Raw genomic sequence first — 13,803 nt, 5'->3', positions numbered from 1 at the left:
GCCTTCATACATGGTGTTTTCCCATTCATCGTAGTGTTTTCACTTGAGTACATCAGTGTTCAATCGATGCTTGAAAAGTCTACTCAAATAATAGTCTGTGTTTGTTGTTTGAAATCAAAATACCATTTTGAGGTGACATAACATTGTTTTGAAACCAAAGTAGCATTTTGCAGGAGTTATGAAGTGTTTTGAATTTTGTGTGAGTGGTTTTGGGGTTTGTGTTTAGAGTTTTGAGAAATCGGGGTAGGCTTTCAAAAAATTAGCAATCGATAAAAACTGTAAATCAATCTGACATCTGTGAGCATCACAGGAATGTAATAAACACGACAAATCATTAAGACTGTTACGAGACTAATGATTGGACGGGCTACCTGTCTGTCTACCTACCTACTCGCACTCTGCCCCTGCACTAAATGCTCGTCGCTGTAGTTTTGTGGGAGTGGTTTTGATGGGAGGGGTTGGGATATTTTGGTTTGAATCGTGTCAAACAGAAGCTAAAATAGCTTACTTCGCAAAACTCGCTTTATACTGTATTCACTTTCATCCAAAACGTACAGGGGTGGATTTGAACCTGGACCTTTTGATTTGCAGTCAAACGCTGTACATGTGATTGTATTATTATTATCACTAAGATGAACCCATAGGGAACATAAGTATGGCTGATGTGCATGTGGTTTCTCACCTGGCCGGCGGTGTTCCCTGTGTGCCACAGCGCATTCCTCAGGTTCTCCCCGGTGCCCGTGGTGGAGTTAACCACCTTGAGGGAGACTCCCGAGAGGCCGAACGCCTTGGAGGGCTTGTCCTCCCAGTAGGTCTGGGTGATCTGCTTCCACATGACCACGTAGAAGCGGCCGCTGGACTGGTACCCGAACACGAAGCCAGCGTAGTCGTCGTCACGGTCCGTGTTCACGTAAAACGTGCCGCTGAAATCCACCGCGTTGAACTCGTCAAAGCCTGGAGGACAGGAGGGGAGGAGGAGGGGATGAGGAGGGGGGGAGGAGGAGAGGAGGAGGAGGGGATGAGGAGGGGGGGAGGAGGAGGGGAGGAGGAGGGGAGGAGGAGGGGAGGAGAACAGGGATAGAGTTCATGAACTGAACTCTATCCCTGTCTACTCTCCCTATTGCTTCTATGCTCTACCACTGAGCTGCACTCATCCCTATTGCTTCTATGCTCTACCACTGAGCTGCACTCATCCCTATTGCTTCTATGCTCTACCACTGAGCTGCCCTCATCCCTACTGCTTCTATGCTCTACCACTGAGCTGCCCTCATCCCTACTGCTTCTATGCTCTACCACTGAGCTGCCCTCATCCCTACTGCTTCTATGCTCTACCACTGAGCTGCCCTCATCCCTACTGCTTCTATGCTCTACCACTGAGCTGCACTCATCCCTATTGCTTCTATGCTCTACCACTGAGCTGCCCTCATCCCTACTGCTTCTATGCTCTACCACTGAGCTGCACTCATCCCTATTGCTTCTATGCTCTACCACTGAGCTGCCCTCATCCCTACTGCTTCTATGCTCTACCACTGAGCTGCCCTCATCCCTATTGCTTCTATGCTCTACCACTGAGCTGCCCTCATCCCTACTGCTTCTATGCTCTACCACTGAGCTGCCCTCATCCCTACTGCTTCTATGCTCTACCACTGAGCTGCCCTCATCCCTACTGCTTCTATGCTCTACCACTGAGCTGCACTCATCCCTATTGCTTCTATGCTCTACCACTGAGCTGCACTCATCCCTACTGCTTCTATGCTCTACCACTGAGCTGCCCTCATCCCTACTGCTTCTATGCTCTACCACTGAGCTGCACTCATCCCTATTGCTTCTATGCTCTACCACTGAGCTGCACTCATCCCTACTGCTTCTATGCTCTACCACTGAGCTGCCCTCATCCCTATTGCTTCTATGCTCTACCACTGAGCTGCCCTCATCCCTACTGCTTCTATGCTCTACCACTGAGCTGCCCTCATCCCTACTGCTTCTATGCTCTACCACTGAGCTGCCCTCATCCCTACTGCTTCTATGCTCTACCACTGAGCTGCACTCATCCCTACTGCTTCTATGCTCTACCACTGAGCTGCACTCATCCCTACTGCTTCTATGCTCTACCACTGAGCTGCACTCATCCCTACTGCTTCTATGCTCTACCACTGAGCTGCACTCATCCCTACTGCTTCTATGCTCTACCACTGAGCTGCACTCATCCCTACTGCTTCTATGCTCTACCACTGAGCTGCACTCATCCCTACTGCTTCTATGCTCTACCACTGAGCTGCACTCATCCCTACTGCTTCTATGCTCTACCACTGAGCTGCACTCATCCCTACTGCTTCTATGCTCTACCACTGAGCTGCACTCATCCCTACTGCTTCTATGCTCTACCACTGAGCTGCACTCATCCCTACTGCTTCTATGCTCTACCACTGAGCTGCACTCATCCCTACTGCTTCTATGCTCTACCACTGAGCTGCACTCATCCCTACTGCTTCTATGCTCTACCACTGAGCTGCACTCATCCCTACTGCTTCTATGCTCTACCACTGAGCTGCACTCATCCCTACTGCTTCTATGCTCTACCACTGAGCTGCACTCATCCCTATTGCTTCTATGCTCTACCACTGAGCTGCACTCATCCCTACTGCTTCTATGCTCTACCACTGAGCTGCCCTCATCCCTACTGCTTCTATGCTCTACCACTGAGCTGCCCTCATCCCTACTGCTTCTATGCTCTACCACTGAGCTGCCCTCATCCCTACTGCTTCTATGCTCTACCACTGAGCTGCACTCATCCCTACTGCTTCTATGCTCTACCACTGAGCTGCCCTCATCCCTACTGCTTCTATGCTCTACCACTGAGCTTCCCTCATCCCTACTGCTTCTATGCTCTACCACTGAGCTGCCCTCATCCCTACTGCTTCTATGCTCTACCACTGAGCTGCCCTCATCCCTACTGCTTCTATGCTCTACCACTGAGCTGCCCTCATTCCTACTGCTTCTATGCTCTACCACTGAGCTGCACTCATCCCTACTGCTTCTATGCTCTACCACTGAGCTGCACTCATCCCTACTGCTTCTATGCTCTACCACTGAGCTGCACTCATCCCTACTGCTTCTATGCTCTACCACTGAGCTGCACTCATCCCTACTGCTTCTATGCTCTACCACTGAGCTGCACTCATCCCTACTGCTTCTATGCTCTACCACTGAGCTGCACTCATCCCTACTGCTTCTATGCTCTACCACTGAGCTGCACTCATCCCTACTGCTTCTATGCTCTACCACTGAGCTGCACTCATCCCTACTGCTTCTATGCTCTACCACTGAGCTGCACTCATCCCTATTGCTTCTATGCTCTACCACTGAGCTGCACTCATCCCTACTGCTTCTATGCTCTACCACTGAGCTGCCCTCATCCCTACTGCTTCTATGCTCTACCACTGAGCTGCCCTCATCCCTACTGCTTCTATGCTCTACCACTGAGCTGCCCTCATCCCTACTGCTTCTATGCTCTACCACTGAGCTGCACTCATCCCTACTGCTTCTATGCTCTACCACTGAGCTGCCCTCATCCCTACTGCTTCTATGCTCTACCACTGAGCTGCCCTCATCCCTACTGCTTCTATGCTCTACCACTGAGCTGCCCTCATCCCTACTGCTTCTATGCTCTACCACTGAGCTGCCCTCATCCCTACTGCTTCTATGCTCTACCACTGAGCTGCCCTCATCCCTACTGCTTCTATGCTCTACCACTGAGCTGCACTCATCCCTACTGCTTCTATGCTCTACCACTGAGCTGCACTCATCCCTACTGCTTCTATGCTCTACCACTGAGCTGCACTCATCCCTAGTGCTTTGCTGACCTCCAACCTCCCTTGGAGGTTCCCCCACAGTGTGAGTGGTGGCTCTCCTCACCCACGGCGATGCCCGGGTCTGAGTTGGCGGTCTGGACCAGCTCCTTGCCCTGGTGCCGCACCACCCAGCTGGGGTCGATCTGCGTGGTGCCCTTGGGGTCCAGGTGCACCATCTGGAACTTCCTGAAGTCTGTGATGCTAATGGCGTTGTTCTCAGGGCACACGTCCAGGATGTCGGGGATGTTGTCGTTGTCAAAGTCGTCTTTGCAGGCGTCGCCCCTGCCATCTCCTGCATAGGAAACACACAGGTCATTAAACTGAAAACTTTAATGAAAACAAAACAAACAAAACAGGCAGAACATGACAGAAAACATAAAACTGAATGACATCGGTATACCAGTAGCATATGATGGTGTGTGGACTGATGTACTGTAAGTCTTGACTATATCCAGGTTATCTGTGTGTTTGTGTTTCCCTGTGGACTGATAGAAGGGTAACTGTTTTCTCTCCCTACAGGTAGTGCTGCACTACTGTCTCCACAGGTAGGGGGAGCCAGACATCCAAGCTCTCGTTAACACTGAAGCGGTGCCAGATACATCCTCTACTGACTCGCTAGAGTGCAGTATTACAGCATCACCTGGATTCTGTCATTGAAATAGTAGAATTTTTGCATTGTTTTACATTTTGTTATACATTTGGTCTTTTCTGTGTAAAAGATTGTGAGTGTGTGTGTGTGGGGGGGGATGTTCTGTGTGTGTGTGTGTGTGTTAGACCCCCACCATCAGAGTCAAGCTGGTCTTCATTGGGCACCAGTCTGCAGTTATCTTTATCGTCAGGGATACCATCGTTGTCGTCGTCATAGTCACAGGCGTCGCCCTTGCCGTCCTTGTCGTGGTCGGCCTGGTTGGAGTTGGCAACGTAGGGACAGTTGTCCAAGTTGTTCTGGTGGCCGTCCTCGTCGATGTCTTGGCTGTTGTCACACTGGTCCCCCACCAGGTCGTTATCTCTGTCCGCCTGTCAAACAAACACCACCACAATCAACACGGAGGACAGGCACCAGACCAGACACACACAAATACACACACACACACTCACTCTTTCAGTAGGCACAATACAAAGTAACCTAATCTCAGCTACCAGTCCCAGGCACTGTGCAACAATAATAACATCTCCACTATAGTGTAGCATAGGCTTCACAGAACCCTAACCCTTACTTCAACTGGACCCTTCCTATAGTTTTGATGTTGTCTACAGTCCTCACCTGGTCTGGGTTATATACTAGAATATTCCTCACCTGGTCTGGGTTATATACTAGTGTTCCTCACCTGGTCTGGGTTATATACTAGTGCTCCTCACCTGGTCTGGGTTATATACTAGTGCTCCTCACCTGGTCTGGGTTATATACTAGTGTTCCTCACCTGGTCTGGGTTATATACTAGTGTTCCTCACTTGGTCTGGGTTATATACTAGTGTTCCTCACCTGGTCTGGGTTGTGCAGAAGTGGACAGTTGTCACACTGGTCTCCTACTCCATCCATGTCTGTATCCTTCTGCTCATGGTTGTACACGTACGGACAGTTGTCATGTTCGTTCAGAATCTCTGGAGGAGAGAAGTTGTTTAGACACGGACACTATGCTGACACTAGGCCATGCTCAGGGACATCGTGGTGCTGGTCGACCCTCCTACCGTCCCCGTCGATGTCCACAGAGCAGGCATCTCCCTCGCCGTTGTGGTCCGTGTCTATCTGGGCGGGGTTGTGCTCGTAGGGGCAGTTGTCACAGCGGTCGCCCACGTCGTCTTTGTCAAAGTCAAACTGACGAGGGTTGTACAGCAAAGGACAGTTGTCCTAAGAATGGAACACAGGACAGCAGAGCAGAGAAGAATAGAGCAGAGAAGAACAGAGTACAGTACAGTAGAGAAGAACAGAGTGCAATTGAAAACGTCATTGTTCACACAGGTGAGAACATTGTAGATATATACACATCACTGAATCTCAGTCTACATAAATACACATAACTGAATCTCAGTCTACATATATAAACATAACTGGATCTCCAGTAGCCTACAGATGTACATATCACTGGGCTCTCTAGCATATACAGATATTTATACACCACAATGACAGCTGTCTTACTCTCTCGTCTACGATGCCGTCGTTGTCATCGTCCTTGTCACACGCGTCCCCTTGCCCGTCTTTGTCAAAGTCTTCCTGTCCAGAGTTGGGCAGGTTGGGGCAGTTGTCCTGGAACACAGATGCATTATGGCAGAGTTAGATTAGGGCAGGATGGGTTGGGGCAGTTTAGGGGCAGGTATCTGAAACAGTCAGTCAGTCCCCCCCCCCCCCCCCCCAAAAAAAAAATACAACGTTGTGATTTGTCAAGTGTCTTGTTAGCCACGCACCTTCTTGCAGTGATAGGTGGCATTGGCGTCACACACCAGGTTGTGATTGGGCCAGCCGTCCAGGTCGGAGTCCTCCCCGCAGATGAAGCCGTCCCCTGCGTAGCCGATCTTACAGTCACACTTGTACATGGGGTCGCTGAAGTGGCTGAGATACACACAGTCTGCGTGCCGGTGGCAGTTATGGGTCTTGTCCTGGCACGGGTTCTCAGGCTCACACACCTGGGGAGAGGGGAGGAGAGGGATGAAAGGAAAAAGAAAAGGCAGAGTCAAACAGGTTTACAATAGGTCTCTTTATACCAGTTCACATCAACCAACAGTTTACATTAAGTTTACATTAACTACCATGAAATTACATAGCAGGATTGTGATGTGGGCAGCGTTATAAGTGAAACTTGGTATGGGAGGTTGGGCTTTCCAGCGGAAAGTGGATGTTAAAAATGAACTTGTTTCAGTAACACAACCTTCAAATGCCCCTCTAGAACATACACACACATGCACGCACGCACTCACACACCCCATACACTCACGCACGTACATAAAAACGCACGCACACACACACATGCCCCCATGCCAACGATGAGGTGGCCCCCTCTCCTAATCAACTGATCCAGGCTACAGCTCCAGGCTGACCACATGGTCCCCCTGCTTATACAACATCTGGCGGCAGCTCCAGGCTGGATGACTCACCAGCCAGCAGGAAGGGAGCTCTCAGGCAGGCTGACAGAATACCAGGGAGACAGAGTCATGACACAGCGCATTAAACAGTAATAGGCCTCCATCTAGCTGGGTGGAAACACTGAGGGCTGCGACGAACACATTGCTAATCACTGGGGCCGACAAGGCTAATCCTGACCGTGAGGGAGAGAGGCAGACAAAGAGAGAAGGAGAGGGAGAGAGACACAGAGGGAGACTAAGATGGAGAGAGAAGGAGAGGGAGAGAGACACAGAGGGAGACTAAGATGGAGAGAGAAGGAGAGGGAGAGAGACACAGAGGGAGACTAAGATGGAGAGAGAAGGAGAGTGAGAGAGACACAGAGGGAGACTAAGATGGAGAGAGAAGGAGAGGGAGACAGACAGACTGACATAGAGGGAGAGAGGGGTGAGAGACAGAGGGAGAGAGGGAGAGATAGAGGAAGAGTGTGGCAGGGACCATATCCCTGTAATCCCCCACCTGCTTGTTGTTCTTGGCAGCCTCCACTCCCATGCCGAAGGGCTGGGTGCCCTTGTACCTGGGAGGGCAGGACAGACAGTGGAAGCCTGGGTCTGTGTTCACACAGCGCTGGGCTTCACCCACCCGGTAGCACACGTCCGACACCATGTCACACTGCAGAGGGGCACGGGGTCAGGTTGCTTGTAATAATGTAGAAATGTATGTAATGTATGTTCATTTAGCAGATACTTTTATCAATATCAGTGTGTGTGTAGGAGGGGGTTAACCAGCAATCTCTTTATCTACAGTCATTATCTCTCACCTCATTGATGTCTTCGCAATGGGTTCCGTTGCCACGGAAACCAACAGGGCAAGGTCCACATTCCCAGGATCCATCTGAGGCACTGCTGCAGTCCACCCCCCCGAAACACGGGTCAGACAGACAGCCGTCTGTGTATGGTGACAGGAAGCAGGAAAAAGTGTTAAACAGTCATCTGTGTACGGTGACAGGAGCAGGAAGTAGGAAGTAGGGATGGAATGACAGCCGTCTGTGTAGGAGGACAGGAAGCAGGAAGTCTCAGTCAGACTCACCAATAGGACAGTCCTTCTTGTTGCAGATGTCGCTGTCCTTGGCTTCTCCCAGGCACTGCTTTCCACCGTACTGGGGCTGGGGGCTGTTACACACGCGTGTCCGACTCTTAATCCCGCCCCCACAGGTTGCTGAGCAGGTTGCCCACGGCGACCACGGTCCCCAACCACCGTCAACTACACACAGACACCATGAGGAAGTTTAGGTTGTTTTTTGACTATGTACTCTAGTTCACCATACTCACTAGGACAGGGCCTGTTCACCATACTCACTAGGACAGGGCCAGTTCACCATCCTCACTAGGACAGGCCCATTTCACCATACTCACTAGGACAGGCCCAGTTCACCATCCTCACTAGGACAGGGCCAGTTCACCATACTCACTAGGACAGGCCCAGTTCACCATCCTCACTAGGACAGGGCCAGTTCACCATACTCACTAGGACAGGCCCAGTTCACCATCCTCACTAGGACAGGGCCTGTTCACCATACTCACTAGGACAGGGCCAGTTCACCATCCTCACTAGGACAGGTCCAGTTCACCATACTCACTAGGACAGGGCCAGTTCACCATACTCACTAGGACAGGGCCAGTTCACCATAATCACTAGGACAGGGCCTGTTCACCATACTCACTAGGACAGGGCCAGTTCACCACCCTCACTAGGACAGGGCCAGTTCACCATCCTCACTAGGACAGGCCCAGTTCACCATCATCACTAGGACAGGGCCAGTTCACCACCCTCACTAGGACAGGGCCAGTTCACCATCCTCACTAGGACAGGTCCAGTTCACCATACTCACTAGGACAGGCCCAGTTCACCATACTCACTAGGACAGGGCCAGTTCACCATACTCACTAGGACAGGGCCAGTTCACCATACTCACTAGGACAGGGCCAGTTCACCATACTCACTAGGACAGGGCCAGTTCACCACCCTCACTAGGACAGGGCCAGTTCACCATCCTCACTAGGACAGGGCCAGTTCACCATAATCACTAGGACAGGGCCAGTTCACCACCCTCACTAGGACAGGGCCAGTTCACCATCCTCACTAGGACAGGTCCAGTTCACCATACTCACTAGGACAGGCCCAGTTCACCATCATCACTAGGACAGGCCCAGTTCACCATCCTCACTAGGACAGGGCCAGTTCACCATACTCACTAGGACAGGCCCAGTTCACCATCATCACTAGGACAGGGCCAGTTCACCATACTCACTAGGACAGGGCCAGTTCACCACCCTCACTAGGACAGGTCCAGTTCACCATACTCACTTGGACAAGGCTTGGCCTCACATCGCTGTGTCTCCCGGCCGCTCCCCTGACAGTCTCGGCCTCCCAGCTGGGGCACGGGGGCGTTGCAGTGGCGGATCCTGGTGATCTGACCCTCACCACACGACACGGAGCACGATGACCAGGGAGACCACAGGCTCCACCCACCGTCCTGGCGGACTGGCACACGCACATCACACACATTTTTCATCAAACCATGTGACATTGTGTAACGCTGTGTAATCTGTGACGTTGTGTAACGTTGTGTGACGTTGTGTAATGTGGCGTGAAGTTGTGTGACGTTGTGTGACGTTATGTAGCACGTTAGCTGGTGATAGCTGGTGTAGCATGTTGAGATAGAGGGTGCAACACGTTGCGATAGTGGGTGTAGCACGTGAGATAGTGGGTGTAGCATGTTGAGATAGTGGGTGTAGCACGTTGAGATAGTGGGTGTAGCACATGAGATAGTGGGTGTAGCATGTTGAGATAGTGGGTGTAGCACATTAGATAGTGGGTGTAGTATGTAGAGATAGTGGGTGTAGCACATGAGATAGTGGGTGTAGCACGTTGAGATAGTGGGTGTAGTATGTAGAGATAGTGGGTGTAGCACATGAGATAGTGGGTGTAGCACATTAGATAGTGGGTGTAGTATGTAGAGATAGTGGGTGTAGCACATGAGATAGTGGGTGTAGCACATGAGATAGTGGGTGTAGCACGTGAGATAGTGGGTGTAGCACGTTGAGATAGTGGGTGTAGTATGTAGAGATAGTGGGTGTAGCACGTGAGATAGTGGGTGTAGCACGTGAGATAGTGGGTGTAGCACATGAGACAGTGGCTGTAGCATGTTGAGATAGTGGGTGTAGTATGTAGAGATAGTGGGTGTAGCACGTTGAGATAGTGGGTGTAGCACGTTGAGATAGTGGGTGTAGCACGTGAGATAGTGGGTGTAGCACATGATATAGTGGGTGTAGCACGTGAGATAGTGGGTGTAGCACGTGAGATAGTGGGTGTAGCACATGATATAGTGGGTGTAGCACGTGAGATAGTGGGTGTAGCACGTTGAGATAGTGGGTGTAGCATGTTGAGATAGTGGGTGTAGCACATGAGATAGTGGGTGTAGCACATGAGATAGTGGGTGTAGCACGTGAGATAGTGGGTCTAGCATGTTGAGATAGTGGGTGTAGCACATTAGATAGTGGGTCTAGCACGTTGAGATAGTGGGTGTAGCACATGAGATAGTGGGTGTAGCACGTGAGATAGTGGGTGTAGCACGTTGAGATAGTGGGTGTAGCATGTTGAGATAGTGGGTGTAGCACATGAGATAGTGGGTGTAGCACATTAGATAGTGGGTCTAGCACGTTGAGATAGTGGGTGTAGCACATGAGATAGTGGGTGTAGCACGTTGAGATAGTGGGTGTAGCATGTTGAGATAGTGGGTGTAGCATGTTGAGATAGTGGGTGTAGCACATGAGATAGTGGGTGTAGCACGTTGAGATAGTGGGTGTAGCACATGAGATAGTGGGTGTAGCACGTTGAGATAGTGGGTGTAGCATGTTGAGATAGTGGGTGTAGCATGTTGAGATAGTGGGTGTAGCACATGAGATAGTGGGTGTAGCACGTTGAGATAGTGGGTGTAGCACATGAGATAGTGGGTGTAGCACATGAGACAGTGGCTGTAGCATGTTGAGATAGTGTGTGTAGCATGTTGAGATAGTGGGTGTAGCACGTTGAGATAGTGGGTGTAGCATGTTGAGATAGTGGGTGTAGCACGTTGAGATAGTGGGTGTAGCACGTTGAGATAGTGGGTGTAGCACGTTGAGATAGTGGGTGTAGCACGTGAGATAGTGGGTGAAGCACGTGAGATAGTGGGTGAAGCACGTGAGATGGTGGGTGTAGCATGTTGAGATAGTGGGTGTAGCGGTGAGGGTGGGCTGATGAGAGGTGTAGTCATGACTCACCTCGACTGTCACATTTTCCCAGGCTGCACTTGCGTGTCTGTATAGACGGGCCGGAGCAGGGGTTGCTGGTGGCGTCACATGACCTGCCCCTCTGCTGCGTACCTGTCCCACAGGTGACCGTACACTCTGTCCACTCAGACCACGGAGACCAGCCATCCTCACTGTCTTTAGCTGAGACACAAACACGCACACAGATACACACACACACAGATACAGACACTTATATAAGAATGCTAGATAGTTCTGCAATGCTGGTCTTCTGTGAGTGTGTGTGAGTGTGTGTGTGTGAATGTGTGTGAATGAGTGTGTGTGTCTGTGTGTGTGTGTGTGTGTGTGTGTGTGTGTGTGCGTGCGTGTGTGTGTGTGAGAGAGAGAGTGAATGTGAGTGTGTGTGTGAATGTGTGTGTGTGTGAATGTATGTGTGTGTGAGTGTGAATGAGTCTGTGAGTGTGTGTGCGTGTGTGAGTGTGTGTGTGTGTGTGTGAATGTGTGTGTGTGTGTGAGCATGGGTATGTGTGTGAGTGTGTGTGAGTTTGTGTGTGAATGTGTGTGTGAATGTGTGTGAGTGTGTGTGAGTTTGTGTGTGAATGTGTGTGTGTGAGTGTGTGTGAGTGTGTGTGTGAATGTGTGTGAGTGTGTGTGAGTTTGTGTGTGAATGTGTGTGAATGTGTGTGAGTGTGTGTGAGTGTGTGTATGTCTTACGTAGACACACAGGGCAGCATTCTCCATCGATGAAGGAAGGGCTGGCACAGGCCACCGCAGGGCAGGTAATCTGGTGGCACACTATCTTAGACTCCTGACAGGAGGAAAGAGACAGGAGGCAGGAGAGACAGGAGAGAGAGAGGAAAGAGAGAGGAAAGTAAGAGAAGAGAAACAGGATTTTCCATATTTTCTGCATATTTATGCTTTGAGCTGTATCTGAAATATTATAGTCTTATGTGAGAGCATGTTTATTGTAGGCAGAATTACTATCACACTTCCAATAATTCTACACACAACTGTATGTACACACTATCTGTTTGTCATATGAATACAATCCTCTGCTAAATGAAAAACATGCTTTGTAGCATTTGTTTACATAACACAGCATGCCATGTTTTGTAAACAAGCCCTAATAGTTAACTAGCACACATATACTGTGGAACTAGAATACTGTTGAATTAGAATACTGTTGAACTAGAATACTGTGGAACTAGAATAATGTGGAACTAGAATACTGTATAGTTAGAATACTGTGGAACTAGAATAATGTGGAACTAGAATACTGTGTAGTTGGAATACTGTGGAACTAGCATACTGTTGAATTAGAATACTGTTAAACTATAATACTGTGGAACTAGTGTACTGTGGAACTAGAATACTGTGGAATTAGAATACTGTTGAACTAGATTTCTGTGTAGTTAGAATACTGTGGAACTAGAATGCTGTGGAGTTAGAATAAGAAACTAGAATACTGTGGAATTAGAATACTGTTGAACTAGATTTCTGTGTAGTTAGAATACTGTGTAACTAGAATGCCGTGGAGTTAGAATAACGAACTAGTATACTGTGGCGTTAGATTCAAAGTGGGAATGAGACAGAGAAAATATTCTCATGGTGAAGGTGTGGTGTTGTCATGGTGTGGTGTTGTCATGGTTATGGTGTTGTTTTGCCATGGTTATGGTGCGGTGTTGTCATGGTTATGGTGTGGTGTTGTCATGGTTATGGTGTGGTGTTGTCATGGTTATGGCGTGGAGTTGTCATGGTTATGGTGTGGTGTTGTCATGATTATGGTGTGGTGTTGTCATGGTTATGGTGTGGTGTTGTCATGGTTATGGTGTGGTGTTGTCATGGTTATGGTGTGGTCCTACCTGGCAGGTGCACTTGGTGCAGCTGTCCACCACCCAGTCCTCCTTGTCCTCAAACAGACGCCCGTCCTGCCAGCACATGCTCTTCTCCTTGGAGTTCTTCATCCTGGCCAGAGCGTCCTTCATCACCACATTCTCCTCCGTCTGACCAGAACATGTCTTTACACTCAGTATACGTTTAGGGGCACATTTACATTTGTTGACATTTACAATTAGTCTACATATCTGTGTTTACATATATCAGTTCGTTTACATGTATGTTTACGTTTACAGGTAGTATAGGTCACATGTGTTTACAGTTAGTGAACATGTGTTTACAGTTAGTGTACAAGTGTACATAGTGTCCATATGTGTTTTTATTTTTAGGTTACATATATATATTTACAGTTAGTATATATACTTTTTGAGTTCATACAGGCTATGTGTATACAGATCGTCTGAGTTCAGAAGTATTAGTATACATACTGTACATGTGTATAGACGGTGATTATCCTTCAGAACTCAAGTCTCACAATGTAGCCCTTGATGCCCTGTGCACACTGTGTCTCTGGCATGAATGGAGGAGGAAACGCTTGTGTGTGTCTGTCTGTCTGTGTGTCGGTCTGTCGGTCTGTCTGTGTGTCTGTCTGTCTATCTGTCTGTGTGTCTGTGTGTGTGTGTCTGTCTGTGTGTCTGTCTGTGTGTGTGTCTGTCTGTGTGTCTGTCTGTTTGTCTGTTGGTCTGTCTAT

General features: G+C 49.3%; 1 protein-coding gene across 11 annotated transcripts in view; it reads right to left on the bottom strand.

The window, feature by feature from the left end:
- Positions 1–13,803, bottom strand: part of thbs2a (thrombospondin 2a) — a 49,808-nt gene that overhangs the window by 29,209 nt on the left and 6,796 nt on the right. For all 11 annotated transcript variants that reach the window (XR_009930588.1, XR_009930587.1, XR_009930590.1 and 8 more), the window contains exons 6-19: positions 13,079–13,219; positions 11,931–12,024; positions 11,229–11,399; positions 9,274–9,450; positions 7,996–8,169; positions 7,727–7,854; positions 7,426–7,578; positions 6,255–6,473; positions 5,989–6,096; positions 5,541–5,700; positions 5,335–5,453; positions 4,634–4,868; positions 3,916–4,143; positions 683–954 (exon numbers count right to left, since the gene is read on the bottom strand). Coding sequence is in view for 6 of the 11 variants with exons in the window: in XM_062462962.1 (XP_062318946.1) it covers positions 683–954; positions 3,916–4,143; positions 4,634–4,868; positions 5,335–5,453; positions 5,541–5,700; positions 5,989–6,096; positions 6,255–6,473; positions 7,426–7,578; positions 7,727–7,854; positions 7,996–8,169; positions 9,274–9,450; positions 11,229–11,399; positions 11,931–12,024; positions 13,079–13,219 (2,379 nt within the window). In the remaining 5 variants the exon portion in view is untranslated. The remainder of the gene's footprint in view (positions 1–682; positions 955–3,915; positions 4,144–4,633; positions 4,869–5,334; positions 5,454–5,540; positions 5,701–5,988; positions 6,097–6,254; positions 6,474–7,425; positions 7,579–7,726; positions 7,855–7,995; positions 8,170–9,273; positions 9,451–11,228; positions 11,400–11,930; positions 12,025–13,078; positions 13,220–13,803) is intronic.

This window comes from Osmerus eperlanus, chromosome 6 (genome assembly GCF_963692335.1).
Source record: "Osmerus eperlanus chromosome 6, fOsmEpe2.1, whole genome shotgun sequence".
NCBI lineage: Eukaryota > Metazoa > Chordata > Actinopteri > Osmeriformes > Osmeridae > Osmerus > Osmerus eperlanus.
This window is presented reverse-complemented; position numbering and strand designations above follow the sequence as displayed.